Genomic DNA, 13,152 nt, shown 5'->3' on the forward strand with positions numbered 1-13,152 from the left:
GTGGATTTGGTGTACCTGCCACACATCATCTGCCACGTCATAACAGTTGTGTAGTCAGCAGTTTGATGGGATAGGATTAATGCAGTAGGAGGTTGATCTTCTGAACAAGATGCGGTTAGAGAGGACATGAGATGAGATGTGAAAGAAGCTAGGGAAATATGCAAGTTCAGAGCAGGGGCAGGGGGGAAATCTTGGTTTGGTGGACTAGGAATGGAGGCTAGCAGCAGAGGTAGCTGAATGAATGGTCTCAATCTTAGTGACAAAGAGGTTCATGTGGTCCTCACACTGTGACCATAGCAGCTCCCATAATGAACTTGCCCCTTGACAACTCTAGAATCTCCACATCACTATCTGAAGCCATGAACCGCTGCCAGACATTAGCTCGTAATAAACTGAGGGTGCACCTGTGATTGCAGCAGCTTTCATGTGGAAAATTATGAACTCCAATAAGCATTCCCATTTCTAGTTTCTTGGCAACCTGTGACAAACCCAGGCTGCACTTAAGTTTCATTTCAGGGTCCTCATTATGTTACAAGACTAATGGAATCTGTTGGCTTCAGTGAAAATTGCTTCAGGGCGGATGATTTTAACACCACCCTGACCCTTTGCTTCCTGTTGGGATTTTATATAGAGGCCATGGTTTTTACTGTGATAACTGACCTCCAAAGGGGACTTGGAATAGAATGCAGGATATCAGGTTTTCTTGCTGCTGTTCAGCACTTGGTGATCCTTCTTGAAAGTGCATGTGTGGAAAGTAGATGTGTGCACGATCATGTTTAGCTGTGATGTTCCCATGGTGGACTATCCTGTTGTGATAAGCTTTGATCCAGAAGCAGTAACAGTGAGAAAAATTTGTAATTTCTTTACAATATTTGGGGAAACTGTAATTATTTTGAAGAATGTTTGCGAAAATTTTTTAAGAGTTTGCATCAATTGTAAAGGGATCAATTGCAATTTTCTTGGATAATAAGAAATAGTTGTCCATGTGACCTGGTTATCTTCTATCTGGAAGCAGTACCAAAAGGAAGAAAGGAAGTTAAGATATGGAAGTGGTGTGGCCAGGCACAGAGGAGAAAGCCGTCACACAGTAGGCAATTAAAATTGCATTAGGTTCTATATTAATCATGGATGAGTGAGGCCTGAGTTAGGTAGGCTCCTTCATCACCCAGTCAAAGGCCTGGCAGAAAGGGCAGCAGTGTTTTACTGCATTAAACATAAGTGCAAGTTGTCATTGTTATAAACCCATCCTTTTGAACTCTGCTATTTTCTTCACCACCACAACGTGGAAGTTAAGATCTCAATGCATTATCATGCATTACCTATCTGACTTGTTAGTTCATGAGTATGAAATCTAAGCCAATCAAATGGCTTGATAAGTAATGAGCAGGAAGTGCATGTCAGCAAGCAGTGGTGGCAAAATAGGCTCAAGTCCTCTAACCATAGCCATTCTGCTTCATTGTCGCCTCACTGGCAGATATCCCCCAAGCAAGTTCACAGCTTGAAAATATATTGGAATAAATAAAACTTTATTCACAAGATAAACAATCCATTATTTCTTTACAAGTGCAAGTTTACATTAAAACACTTGGCTTAAGCTAACCTGGCACTTTATGTAATATTGCAGCCTGTATATACTGAATCAGGAAAGGTACTGTGAACTGCTAAACAACCTGAAGCATTTCTCAGAAAATCTAAAAGGCTATTTCACATGATTTTGTTGTCAAAAATATCTGTAAAATGAAAATAAATAGCTAACTGTTGTGGAACAGTTCCTATGTTTGTCGGTGGGTATTTGGTTGGATATGTGACATTTTAACAAGTAACTTGTTGTTAGCTAGCATGATAGGTAAAAAAGACTCCATACAGATGAGCATTTATTGACTGATTTATTAAAAGCTCCCCTCTGTCTGGGTCCAGAAAGCAATTTATAGTTTGAAGTGGAATTGTCATTTGTTGACTTTGAATGGAGAAGGGGTGAAGTCCCAGCCATCATACACGGTGGCTATGGGGTCAGCTTATTACCAACCAGATGGAATTACTGGCCTGGGTTTTGCAGTCAGTGACAAAGTGATGACACTAGAGGGAGATGGTGGTGTAGTGGTAATGATATTAGACTAGTATATCAGAGACCCAGGCTAATGCTCTGATTGCATCCCATCATCAGGGATGGGCAACCATGCCCACATCCCATGAAAAAATAAAAAGAACTTGCTGACCTCAAAGAAAGCCATGCACAAAAGATCTAGCAATTGCTGGGCTGTGTGTTTCATCTTTTTCCTGAAGTTAATTTCATTTTGGCATCAACTAAAGGGGATATCTGGCATACAGCAATTTTGCCAGCATGCAAGCTAAGCAGCCAATCACATTGAAGAATTCTCAAAGAGCGAAAACCAAGAAGTAACAAGCAGATTTTATCATTCACTTTTTAAAATTTTACCAAAAGCAAAATAAAGATTGTAACATACACATGGGATTAAAGTAGAAGCTGAAATGTGTTAAACTTCAAAAAATATTTGTTTTTGAAAACCTACAGAATAGAGAATTTTGATATTACACTGATTTCAAAATCATTTTGGGGGTTAGAAAGGTTGTTGACTAGCAGTAATTCTGAACACCCTTAAAAACCCAATTACATCTCATTTAACAAGGTGTAAAATTTTGAACGGATTTTACAGCGAGACTAATAGTTTAGAAAGTGGAAGTGGATATCAATCCATTGATTTCTAATTGATTTCCATCTGCAAGGAATTTAATGGCGCATCCCATGGAGGAGCAGGGAATTATTGGTAGCGACTTCTGAATTTCCAAATTTAACTGCACATTTGAGGACCTCAGGAGTTGTTTCAGTTTCACAAGGGAACGGCAGCAAACATTGACAGTTTTGCCATTTTTACAACTGTAAAATCCTAGCCAATGTAAATACTGAAGTAGATTTAGGGAGCCCCACAATCAATTGTCTCGTTGTGATTAGCTGCTTCATGCTTAACAGTGTAAATGCTGACAAAACAGTTCTGAGGGAAAGAAAGTTAACCATTTTAATAAACAATCAAAAGATTCACTTGCATAGTTATAAATAAGCACAGAAACGCTTGAGTAACAATGTCCACTGCAGTCAATGGGTTTAACTGATACAAACAACTTGCTGCACTATACCAGTTATGATTATAATAAAGAAACACAAGCTATTCAATATGCTATGGTTCTGCGGAGCATGTCTGAGCTATTGCAAGCTACATTTGAGTGAAAAACATCCTTTTGCAGATGAGAATCAAACACTTCGTATTGTGCCAATTAATAGTCTGACCACCTTCCTTATCCCAATGCTTTTGAAAACTCCACAAACACAGAAATAACAGACATTCAAATAAACAAGATATTCTTTGGTGACTGTCATCCAATTTTCCATGATTATTTTAACTGGGATGTTGCTTGCATTTATATTCAATAAGTTGAGTTTTCCAACCATATTAACAAGGAGTTACAGAAATCATCATATTGCTTCTACATAGCATCTGCACTCTACTTAAAATCACCATTTCAATTGTGCTGCTTGCAACATTCACAAAGGCACCAAGGACATAGAAAAACAACTTCATGTAAACCTGAATCACTTGGCCTCTCTTATCTTCACAGTTCTAAGTCCTGCAAAAGCAAAAATAATGAAATAACTTCACAGTTCATCGCTCTCCATCACTCCATGTTTGGTTGGGAACTGCGAGCTGTCTCCTGACGAGAAGGCAGATTTAAAGTCAAGTCCTTGGCCAGTGAGAGCTGCGTATCGATTGCCTGAAGGCCGCACTTGCTTTATTGGCTGTGTAATCTGCTGGTGCCACTGTGCTGTAACAACAAAGGAAGACAATCAGAGGATCTACGTTGTAATGGAGAATTTTATGATGAGATGGCATTCTAAATGGGGCTAGTTTACAACATGACAACAGATAAAATCAATGTTTTCATTCGCAATTAACACTGTTTAATTCAGAAATGAAGAGATTTTATTTGTGCAGTGACTATTACCATTCAATTAAGTGTATTATACAGCAGTAATTAAAATAGGACTTCAATTGTATTATTATCCAGGTAGGTCCTAATAAACTACTACCAAAACTTCATTAGTCGAATAATGCAGCATTCGTCTCATCTCAGCTCCAGAAACAGAGTGATTTGATGTATTTACTAGATAATGGAGGTCATGGGCATCAGGCCTCAATTTCCCCATATGTATGGGGAGAAGCACCCTTCTTCAGCACCCTAGTGGGCAATCATAAAATGGGCCCAATAAGTTGGAGGTTATTCTATTGGCCGTAGGGATACCAGGGCATGGAAGGAATGGACATGGCTGCTGAAAGGTTTGTGAGAAACACGGAAGTGAAACTTTTTGGTTGAATCAAGTTTTCCAGCAGCAATTATGTATAATAACCATGCATTAGATGAAACATGTTTTACATATACTAGCAGATCTCATTACAATGAGAGATATGCTGTTTTACAATGATAGTGGCATTATGCCATCTATTTCACAATATATTACTCTAAAGTGCAAATTTTCTTTAATATAGTCTCTCTCTCCAAGAACCCAAAACTTAATTGCTGAAGACAAGGATTTCCTGAGCTCTATTCTAAATTTGTGATTAATTGTGGGTCAGGAGAAATTAGCATCTGTATGTTTCAATTTTTTTTCACATTTTGCATTGTTAATGTCTAAAGTACAGGAAATTCAAGTTTTACTTATGTGGATATTGATAGTGGATACCTCATGGGAATTCTCAAGGATAAAAATGTTGAAATGAATTGAATAGATAAATGCTGTTTCCTGCAACTCACTGCAGGTAGATGAAGAAATAACTGCATTTGTTATAGTTATAAGGATATATAAATCTGTTGGTAGATCTGGACAATGATTCAGCAGTCCAACTTTAAATTTTTCCCCACTGAGACTTCCACTGAAAATGTGAAATGGATGGTCGACTCACTTTCAACAGCCTGTAATCTGTGGTCAGCGGCGAAGTGATGGTGACCGCTGCTGACCTCAGGGAAAGCTGCACCAAGAGAGTCCCAAACCACCAGGGGTCATGTGGGGCTAAACCATGTGGGGTCACGAGCTCCAAAGCAGCAATGGTGACTGTCGAGCAAAGACTCTGGCCGGGACATGAAATATTTCCCAAATGGTTCTTCAATGGGACAGTTTTCTGCTGCCCTGATTGGTCCTTCTTTCAGTCCCCTAATTGGCTGCTCAGTTCAGCATTCCAATTGACTACTCTGGGGTTGAATGGGGTCACAGTAGAAAAAAAGTTTGGGAAGCACTTGTCTAAGGTACTGCAAATGCTAGACCCAACATACAAATATTTTGGTCTAGGTGGGCCAGTCCTTCCCCCTCCTACCCCCATCACCAGTGTAAACACATAAATGGCGAGTGTGGATAAAAAGTAATTCCAGATCGTACTGTGCTGAGTCTCCAGCCACAGGTTGATCCACCACTGTTTCTGCAGCCCTGGGAACAGCTTTGTCAAGCTGGGGGCCTGCTGAAAACAGAAAGGAGAATATGCAAATGAGGGTGGGATGATAGTGTGATGTCATCCGTTCTATTTTTAATTATCCTGGAGACAAAAAAACAGGCAACTATAGGCCAGTTAGCTTAACATATGTCATTAGGAAATTGTTGGAGTCTATTATAGTGAGGGATTAGGACATGCAGGGATTTGAAAACAAGGATGAGAATTTTAAAATTAAGATTTGCTTGACTTGGAACCAATGTATGTCAACAAGCACTGGGATGAAAGGTGAACAGGGCTTTATGTGAGTAAGGATACATGCAGTTGTATTTTTGGATGACCTCAAATTCACGGAGGGTAGTATGTGGGCGACTAGCCAGGAGTATGTTGGAACAGTCAAGTCTAGAAGTACAAAAGACATAAATGAGGGTTTTAGCAGCAGAAGAGCTAAGAAAGAGGTGAGGTTAGGCAATGTTACGGAGGTGGAAATAGGCGGTCTTAATTATGGTGTGAATATCTGTTTGGAAGCTCATCTCAAGATCAATTGTGGACAATCTGGTTTAGTCTCACGCTGTTGCCAATGACGAGGATGGAGTTGGTAGCTAGGGAACAGAGTTTAGAACGGGGGCTGAAAACAATAGCTTCAGTCTTCCCAAAGTGGAGGAAATTTCTGTTCATCCAGCACTGGATGTCACATAAGCAGTCTGATAACTTAGCAACAGTGAAGGTGTCAAGTGGTGGGGTAGAGCTGGGTGTCATCGGCTTACATGTGAAAACTAATGCTGTGATTTCAGATGATGTCGCTGATGGGCATCATGTGGATGAGAAATAGGAGGGGCCAAGGATCGATCCTTGGTGCTGGAGTGAAAAGAGAAACCATTGCAAGTGATACTTTGGCTATGATCAGATAGATAAGAATGGAACAAGGTGAGTGCAGTTCTATCCAACTGAATGATAGTGGAGAGGCATTGGAAGAGGATGGTGAGGTCAACTGTGTCAAGGGTAGGTTGAGAAGGACGAGGAGGGATAGTTTACCTTTGTCACAGTCATATAGGCTGCCATTTGTGACATTGATAAGACTGTTTCAGTTTTGTGGCGGGGTTAGAGGATTTAAACACAGGGCAGAATATTGCACCCATTGGGTGGAAGCATGCCTGGCCCGAATGATCATAAAATGACGTTGGGCAGGATGAGGTTTCATTCAGTGATTTAAAACAAATTATAATTTTTCAAACTAATTTCTAACAAGTCCCTGTTCAACTTATAGAGTCACATGAAGGGACATGTTATAAACATTTTTTAATTCTTTATTTCTCAATTTCAAAATACTTCAGCTCCCCAAGGCAACTCTGTGCCTCAGGGAGATTTCACTACACGCACCCCAACGCATGCGCACATTTCCACGTTTGCGTTCCTCCTGCTCCCACCCCGGCAGTGCAGGATGCTGTCGGGGCCCGATTGTGGACGGCTGGTGGCTTCACAACCACTCCGAGGCCCACTTGCCGCACCCGCCTGACGAGCGCAAAATTCCCCATAGAGTTCTGGGAAAGATGGACACGGATTTGGGAGACAGCAATATGTTCAATTACTTTGGAAAGGGAGTGGAGGTGGGATGGTAATTTGTGAGGAGTCAAGCATTTTTTTTGAGGAGGGTGATGAGAGGTTTAAAGGAGAGAGGGACAACACCTGAAGAGAGAGAACCATTAACAATGTCGGCTAACATGGGGACCAGAAGGGGAAGTTGGGTGGTCAGCAGTTGAGTAGGATTAGAATTGTGTGAATAGTAGGCAGTCTCATGGGTAAGGTGAGCTCATAGAGGGCATGAGGGGAGATAAGAAAGGAACTACAGAAAAATGCAAGGGCAGGGCAAGGAAGGGAGGCAGCTGATCGGATGGTCTTGATGTTAGCAGCAAGGAAGTCGATGAGCACCTTGCACTTATTGTTGAAGGTGAAAGCAGAGGAGACAGAGGAGAAGGTTTATGAAGACAATTTGCAATACAGAAAAGAAGTTGGGAGTTAGTTTTGCATTCCAGGATGATCCTGGAACAGTGAGTAGTGTTAGCAGACGAGAACAGAACCCGATAATAGTGTTTTATGTGATCAAGCCACATCTGGCGGTGGATAGTTAAACAGTTGCCCAACCATATCCTTTCAAGTCTACCAGAGTTGACTGGTATGACCAGGGTAAGTGAGTGTAATAGTTTAATTGGGGTTTAGGACATCAAAGGTGGAGGTTAGGGTATAGTTGAGTTAATCAGTAGCTGCAGGAATATTGTGGCAAATGGTGGGTCAAAGGGCAGAGAGTTGGGATTTTGAAAGTGCAGTTGTAAGTGAATTGGGGTATAGTTCTTCCAGGGTGGATACAGAAAGAGGTAGGGGGTGGGCATGGGAGGGGGGTGTGCATGGAGAGTTATACAAGGAAGTGATCAAAGATGACTACTTGTGTATGATATGATGGGACTAACCAGACCACATGAGATGGCAAGGCCAGCAGTTGGCTGTGAACCTGGGTTGGGGAGTTTACATGGAGGGAGAGATTTAGGGAGGATAAGAGGGCAGTGAACTCAAAGACAGAACATGCTGACTTGAGATGGAGGTTGAAATCACCCAGGATAAGGAGTCGTTCAGTGCAGGGGCCAAGGGAGAAAAACAGTAAAGAAAGAAAGACTTTCATTTATTTAGTGCTTTTCATGACCACTGAACATCTCAAAGCACTTTAGAGTCAATGAAGTGTATTCTGAAGTATTGTCATTGTTATAATGTAGGTAATGCAGCAGCCAATTTGTGCACAGCTAGTTCCCACAAATCACAATGTGATAATGACCAGATAATCTGTTTTTGTGATGTTGAATACAGGATTAATGTTGGCTAGGACACAGAGGGTAACTCACCTGATCTTCTTTGAGTATTGCCATGGGATCTTTTATGACCGCCTGAGAGGGTAGATGGGGGCTTGGTTTAACTCTCATCTGAAAACTAGTACTCCCTCAGTACTGCACTGGAATATCAATGTTAATTGTTGTGCTCAAGTGCTGGAGTGGGGCTTGAATTCAGAACCCTGGGACTCAGAGGCAAGAGTGCTTCCAACTGAGCCACAGTGAAGATGTGAGAAAACTTTTGCCGTATTTGGGATAGGGGTAGAGAATAATGCTTCTGAGTAAGAGGTGAGAGGAGTGGAACAAGGTGAGATCCTCAAAGGTGGAGAAAATTCCAGAGAGTCAAGGTCAGGCCAAGGAGTAATCTAGTGATAAGTACCACACCACCACCATGGTGGTCTTGACGGTAGAAGAAATAGCTAGGCTGAGAGGCTTCATTAAGAGTGAAGTTGTCATCACTCCTCAGCATGGTTTATGTTAAGGCCGTGATGTTGACGTAATCATCCACAATAAGGTCATGGATGGCAAAGGCTTTGTTCACAAGTGAACAGAGGGAGATTGTAGAGGGGCAGTGAGAACTGATCTACTGGCAGAGTTCATAGGTCAGCAGTGGGAGGGGTGAGTTGGACAGGAGGAATATTGGCAGGATTAGCCCTTAGTGGGGTCACTGATCGATGAGAGAATGGGAAGGGAAAATTAGTTGCTCATATTGAGCTTGTGCTGAGTGCCTTGATGAGTCTGTCAAAAGATACCAAGAGAGGCACAGAGGGAAGCTGTAGGCTTATGTAAGAGGGAGTCAAGCCTGAGACGGCAGCGAGAGATCAGGAAGATCGAGGAGTTCTGAAGAGCTGGAACAGTGAATTAGGAGGGGAGAGTACCTGAAAGTGGAGAAATGAAAGGAAAATTGATGATAGAAAAGAGGGGCAAAGTGAAAAAGTAAAAAAAAAGCAAGAGTGGAAATAGAGCGATTGGCTTGGGTCCAGAGCAGCAGCCAAAAAGTACGTGCGTGGATCTATGGAAAACTCATGTTACATAGGCCTATTTCTTTAAAAATTAGGATCAGCTGCTCCATTGCATATCTCCCTTCTCCTAACCTATCCCCTGTCTTAAACCTGGTCTTAATTCTTTCTTTAGGTTTTTTCCCCTATCTTCCCTCATACCCTCTCTGAGCTCACCTCGTCCATGAGACCCACCTCCTGCTCTCTCAACCCTATTCCTACTAAATTAATGACCATGCAACTTTCCTTCCTGGCCCCCATGTTAGCTGATATTGTTAACTGTTTCCTCTCCGGAAGTACTATCTCTTCCCCTCCAAATCTGCCATCATCATTCTATCCTCAAAAAGTCTTAACCCCTCTACCCTGGCAAACACACCACACCACAAACTTCCCTTTCCTCTCCAAAGTCCTTGAACACATTGTTGCCTCTCTAATGATGATTGATAAATTTTAAAGGGATAATTCTGGTCTTTTTTGTCATGGGATTGTGGCAGCATAACTACCTGAAATGGACAATTTCTGGATGGAAAATACAGCTTCCAAGCATCCCATCAGCTTGCTTACTGTGATCCTAGAGCTACTATCCTTGCACCCCCTTTCTTAACTGGAATTTATCCAATCCTTTTTTAAACCTAGAATGACTTTCCATTCCACCACTCCACTGATAACATGTTTTATAATTCTGTCATCCTCTTATCAAGAAAAAGTTGCCAAATTTCCAATTTTCCTTTGACACCTTTAATTATCCTCTGTGTTCCCTGTAGTTCTTGAATCATGTGGCAGGCAGAAAAACTCTCCTGATCTAGTTTCTCTGTAGCACTGAAAGTACTAAATTTCCTATTGATCCTCTGCTTTGCATGAAATTAAAGTCCCAGAGTGGGTAATTTTTCCTCATGACCTAGCCCATCATGCAGGCCTGGTAGCCTTCCTCTGGGTTTCCTGCATGAATTCTACCTGTCTTTTTCAATCATCAAACCCATAGCATATTCACTCTTGCCTTTTCAGGACATATGCAATCCCATGACAGTCACTGCCTTGTGTTTGCCATGTTCAGCCCACATAAATACCTAACGATATTCTCCATGTGAACCTTCAAGATCACACAAGTTTCCACAGAGACGAAGCTAGAGATGCAATTAACATTCCGCGGTGAACCAGGAGCAGACGGTAGGTTTGATAATTCCTTCGATAGTATCTTGGAGTATTTTACAGTGACACTTAGCAAGTGCCTCAGGGAGATTTTCAAGTGCACACCCGCGTGCAGTTGCACACTTGCCCTCTCCCTGCCACACAGCCCTCACGTCTCACACTGGGCAGTCCTTAATTGGCCCGCCAGCGTGAAATCATGGTCCAGTCCAGATACCACCGAGCCTGCCCAACAAGGGTAAAATTCTGCTTATTATCACAAAATTATGTTCTCTCATGAATTCTACTTCTTTCCTGTCACCAAAACTGAACACAGTACTCCAGTTGCAGGTTCACCAAGGCTCATTACAACATTAACAATGCCTTCTTAGATTTATAAGGCATACCTTAGTGTAACATGCTGAAAATGTGATTTCTTGACTACATTAACACTATGGTTGCCCAGTGTCAGCATCAAGCACTCTCAGCTCAGCTGGAGCAAGAGATTGATGCAGAAGAAATTAAACTTCAAATAGTCATGTTAAGATGAGGCTAACATCGCCAATGTGAATTCGTCCACATGCAAAAACAGTGTACTGTTGGCCTGTTTCGGTAAGTTAGACAACTTACATCAAATTTTGCTCATTGCTGTGGTATGATATACTCCAAGGACACCTTCAAGATCCCTTACATTTAACTGATTTGTACATGTGCTAATAGACATTGAATGTGACCTACAAAATATGGTAATGTCACCTATACTTCTAATCTTCTCAGTGAATAGTTACATTTGCCTTGGATCATTTTGAATGTAAAGGCATTGGCAGCATTCTGCAAATAAGCCAATCACTCACCATCTTAACAGTGGTATGTTCATCGTAGGACCTCATTTTATGAATAGAAGCTTAAGGAGTGATCTAATTCAGGCGTTTAGGATGGTTAAAAGATTTGATGGCGTATGTAGAGAAAAACTATTTCCTCTGCTGGGGGAATCCAGAATATGAGGCATAACCTTAAAATCAGAGCTTGGCTATTCAGCAAGAAAGCGTTTCTAGCATAATGTTTGTGCAAATCTGAGACTCTCTCCCTTAAAAAGCTGTGGAGACCGGGGGGTCAATTGAAATTTTAAAACCTGAGATTGATTTTTATCAGGTAAGGACATTAAAGGTTACAGAACCAAGGAAAGGCAGTGGGGTGGGGGCTGTAGCAGAGTTAAGATACAGATAAGCTTTGATCTAGTTGAATGGTGAAACAGGCTCAAAAGGTTGCGTGGCTTACTCCTGTTCCTATATTCCTATGTATATTAAAAGTGCCTACTGCCTGATTCTGGTAGTCCAAAGGTAGGTCCTTCTGAAGTTTGCATTGATGGATCGGGAGCAGGTTGGTCAAGTTCACCTCTCATTTTAGGGAAATTACTGCCCCTGCGTGCACCTAGCAATGCCAATGAAAATCTACTCCAATAATTGTTATGCAGTGAGCATTCAAATACACACTAACCATACAAGTCCAGTCTGGCTGTACAAGATGCTATTCCTGCTTCATTTTTGGCAGACACAGTATACCAACCAGCATCTTCCTTCTTGGTTGGCTGAATCAAGAGACAGACATATCCTGTGGTATCTTGGTGCATGCTGGATAAGACAAATGCCATAGATTCAGTTAAGCATACATAAAAACAAACTGGAAGGCTAATTGGTGAACCGTACTGTTATCCTGGGGCATGTACCGTTTACAAAAGTAGGTAATTTAATTTTCTTTTCACTTGCATGGTAACTTTAAATTTATTGTATTTTAGAAAAAAAGCAAGTGAAAGGAAAAGGCAATTAAGTTTATATTTAATATGACTTTGCAACTAGTTTTACCAAGGCTTAATTAGAATTCTTTTTCACAGAAATACGGCAGTGGAACTGACTAATGCAATAATTGAAATAAAATATCTAAAGTAAGACACTGCCTCAAATATACTCCAGTCAGAAATAATTTTTTTAGGTATAACTTAGTTCAGGATAATAGAAGAATGTCTTGACTACAATTATAATGCAGTGTGAAGCTCTGTGTGATTTCTACAGAGTCTATACTCTTCAAATGTATTTACACTGTAAGATTAGTACTGGAGTTCACCTGGCTTTGGAGAGAAGAGCAATGAAACTTCTGGAGGGGATAATCTCATCTTCTTTTGGTTTGCCAATGCATTGAGTACACAACCATGGGATCCAAAGTGTTTGGGGGCTCCTTTAAACTTCCTAGACACTATTAAAATCAACATTACCTAAGTTTTGAGGTTTAAAGGCAGAGGGATGCCCTATTTCACTCTCTAAACATTTAAGTTTCTGTTTGAAGATTGCTCTCTCTGAGCTTCCAGCCAGATGGGAGCCAAGCGATATTAGTGAGGTTCTGTAGCCTGAACCCTAAACTGCAGCTACCCAGTTTCAGGCTGGCACCTGCAGCATATATGCAATAGGGATAATGTTCTGACTTCAGACATCGAAAGCGAGCCTTGCCCACTGGGAGCTCATCAGAAATTCAGGTGTGATCAAAATGGTCATGAAATCATGCCCAATGCAGTCCTATCATTTACGGTTCCTCATGGGAGCAGAAAGTCATATTTTTTTACCAACTAACTGTCACATTAACAGCAGTTATGGACATGCTATACATTCT

The 13,152-nt window shown here is 41.2% G+C and overlaps 1 protein-coding gene across 8 annotated transcripts in view; it reads right to left on the reverse strand.

The window, feature by feature from the left end:
• Positions 1-1,509: 1,509 nt before the first annotated feature.
• mypn (myopalladin) overlaps positions 1,510-13,152 on the reverse strand; it is a 451,051-nt gene continuing 439,408 nt past the window's right edge. For all 8 annotated transcript variants that reach the window (XM_041210119.1, XM_041210117.1, XM_041210118.1 and 5 more), the window contains 2 exons: positions 11,989-12,122; positions 1,510-3,837 (listed from right to left, as the gene is read on the reverse strand). In XM_041210119.1, coding sequence (XP_041066053.1) covers positions 3,671-3,837; positions 11,989-12,122 — 301 coding nt within the window. In that variant the 3' untranslated portion in view covers positions 1,510-3,670. The remainder of the gene's footprint in view (positions 3,838-11,988; positions 12,123-13,152) is intronic.

Source organism: Carcharodon carcharias, chromosome 17 (assembly GCF_017639515.1).
Source record: "Carcharodon carcharias isolate sCarCar2 chromosome 17, sCarCar2.pri, whole genome shotgun sequence".
Taxonomy (NCBI): domain Eukaryota; kingdom Metazoa; phylum Chordata; class Chondrichthyes; order Lamniformes; family Lamnidae; genus Carcharodon; species Carcharodon carcharias.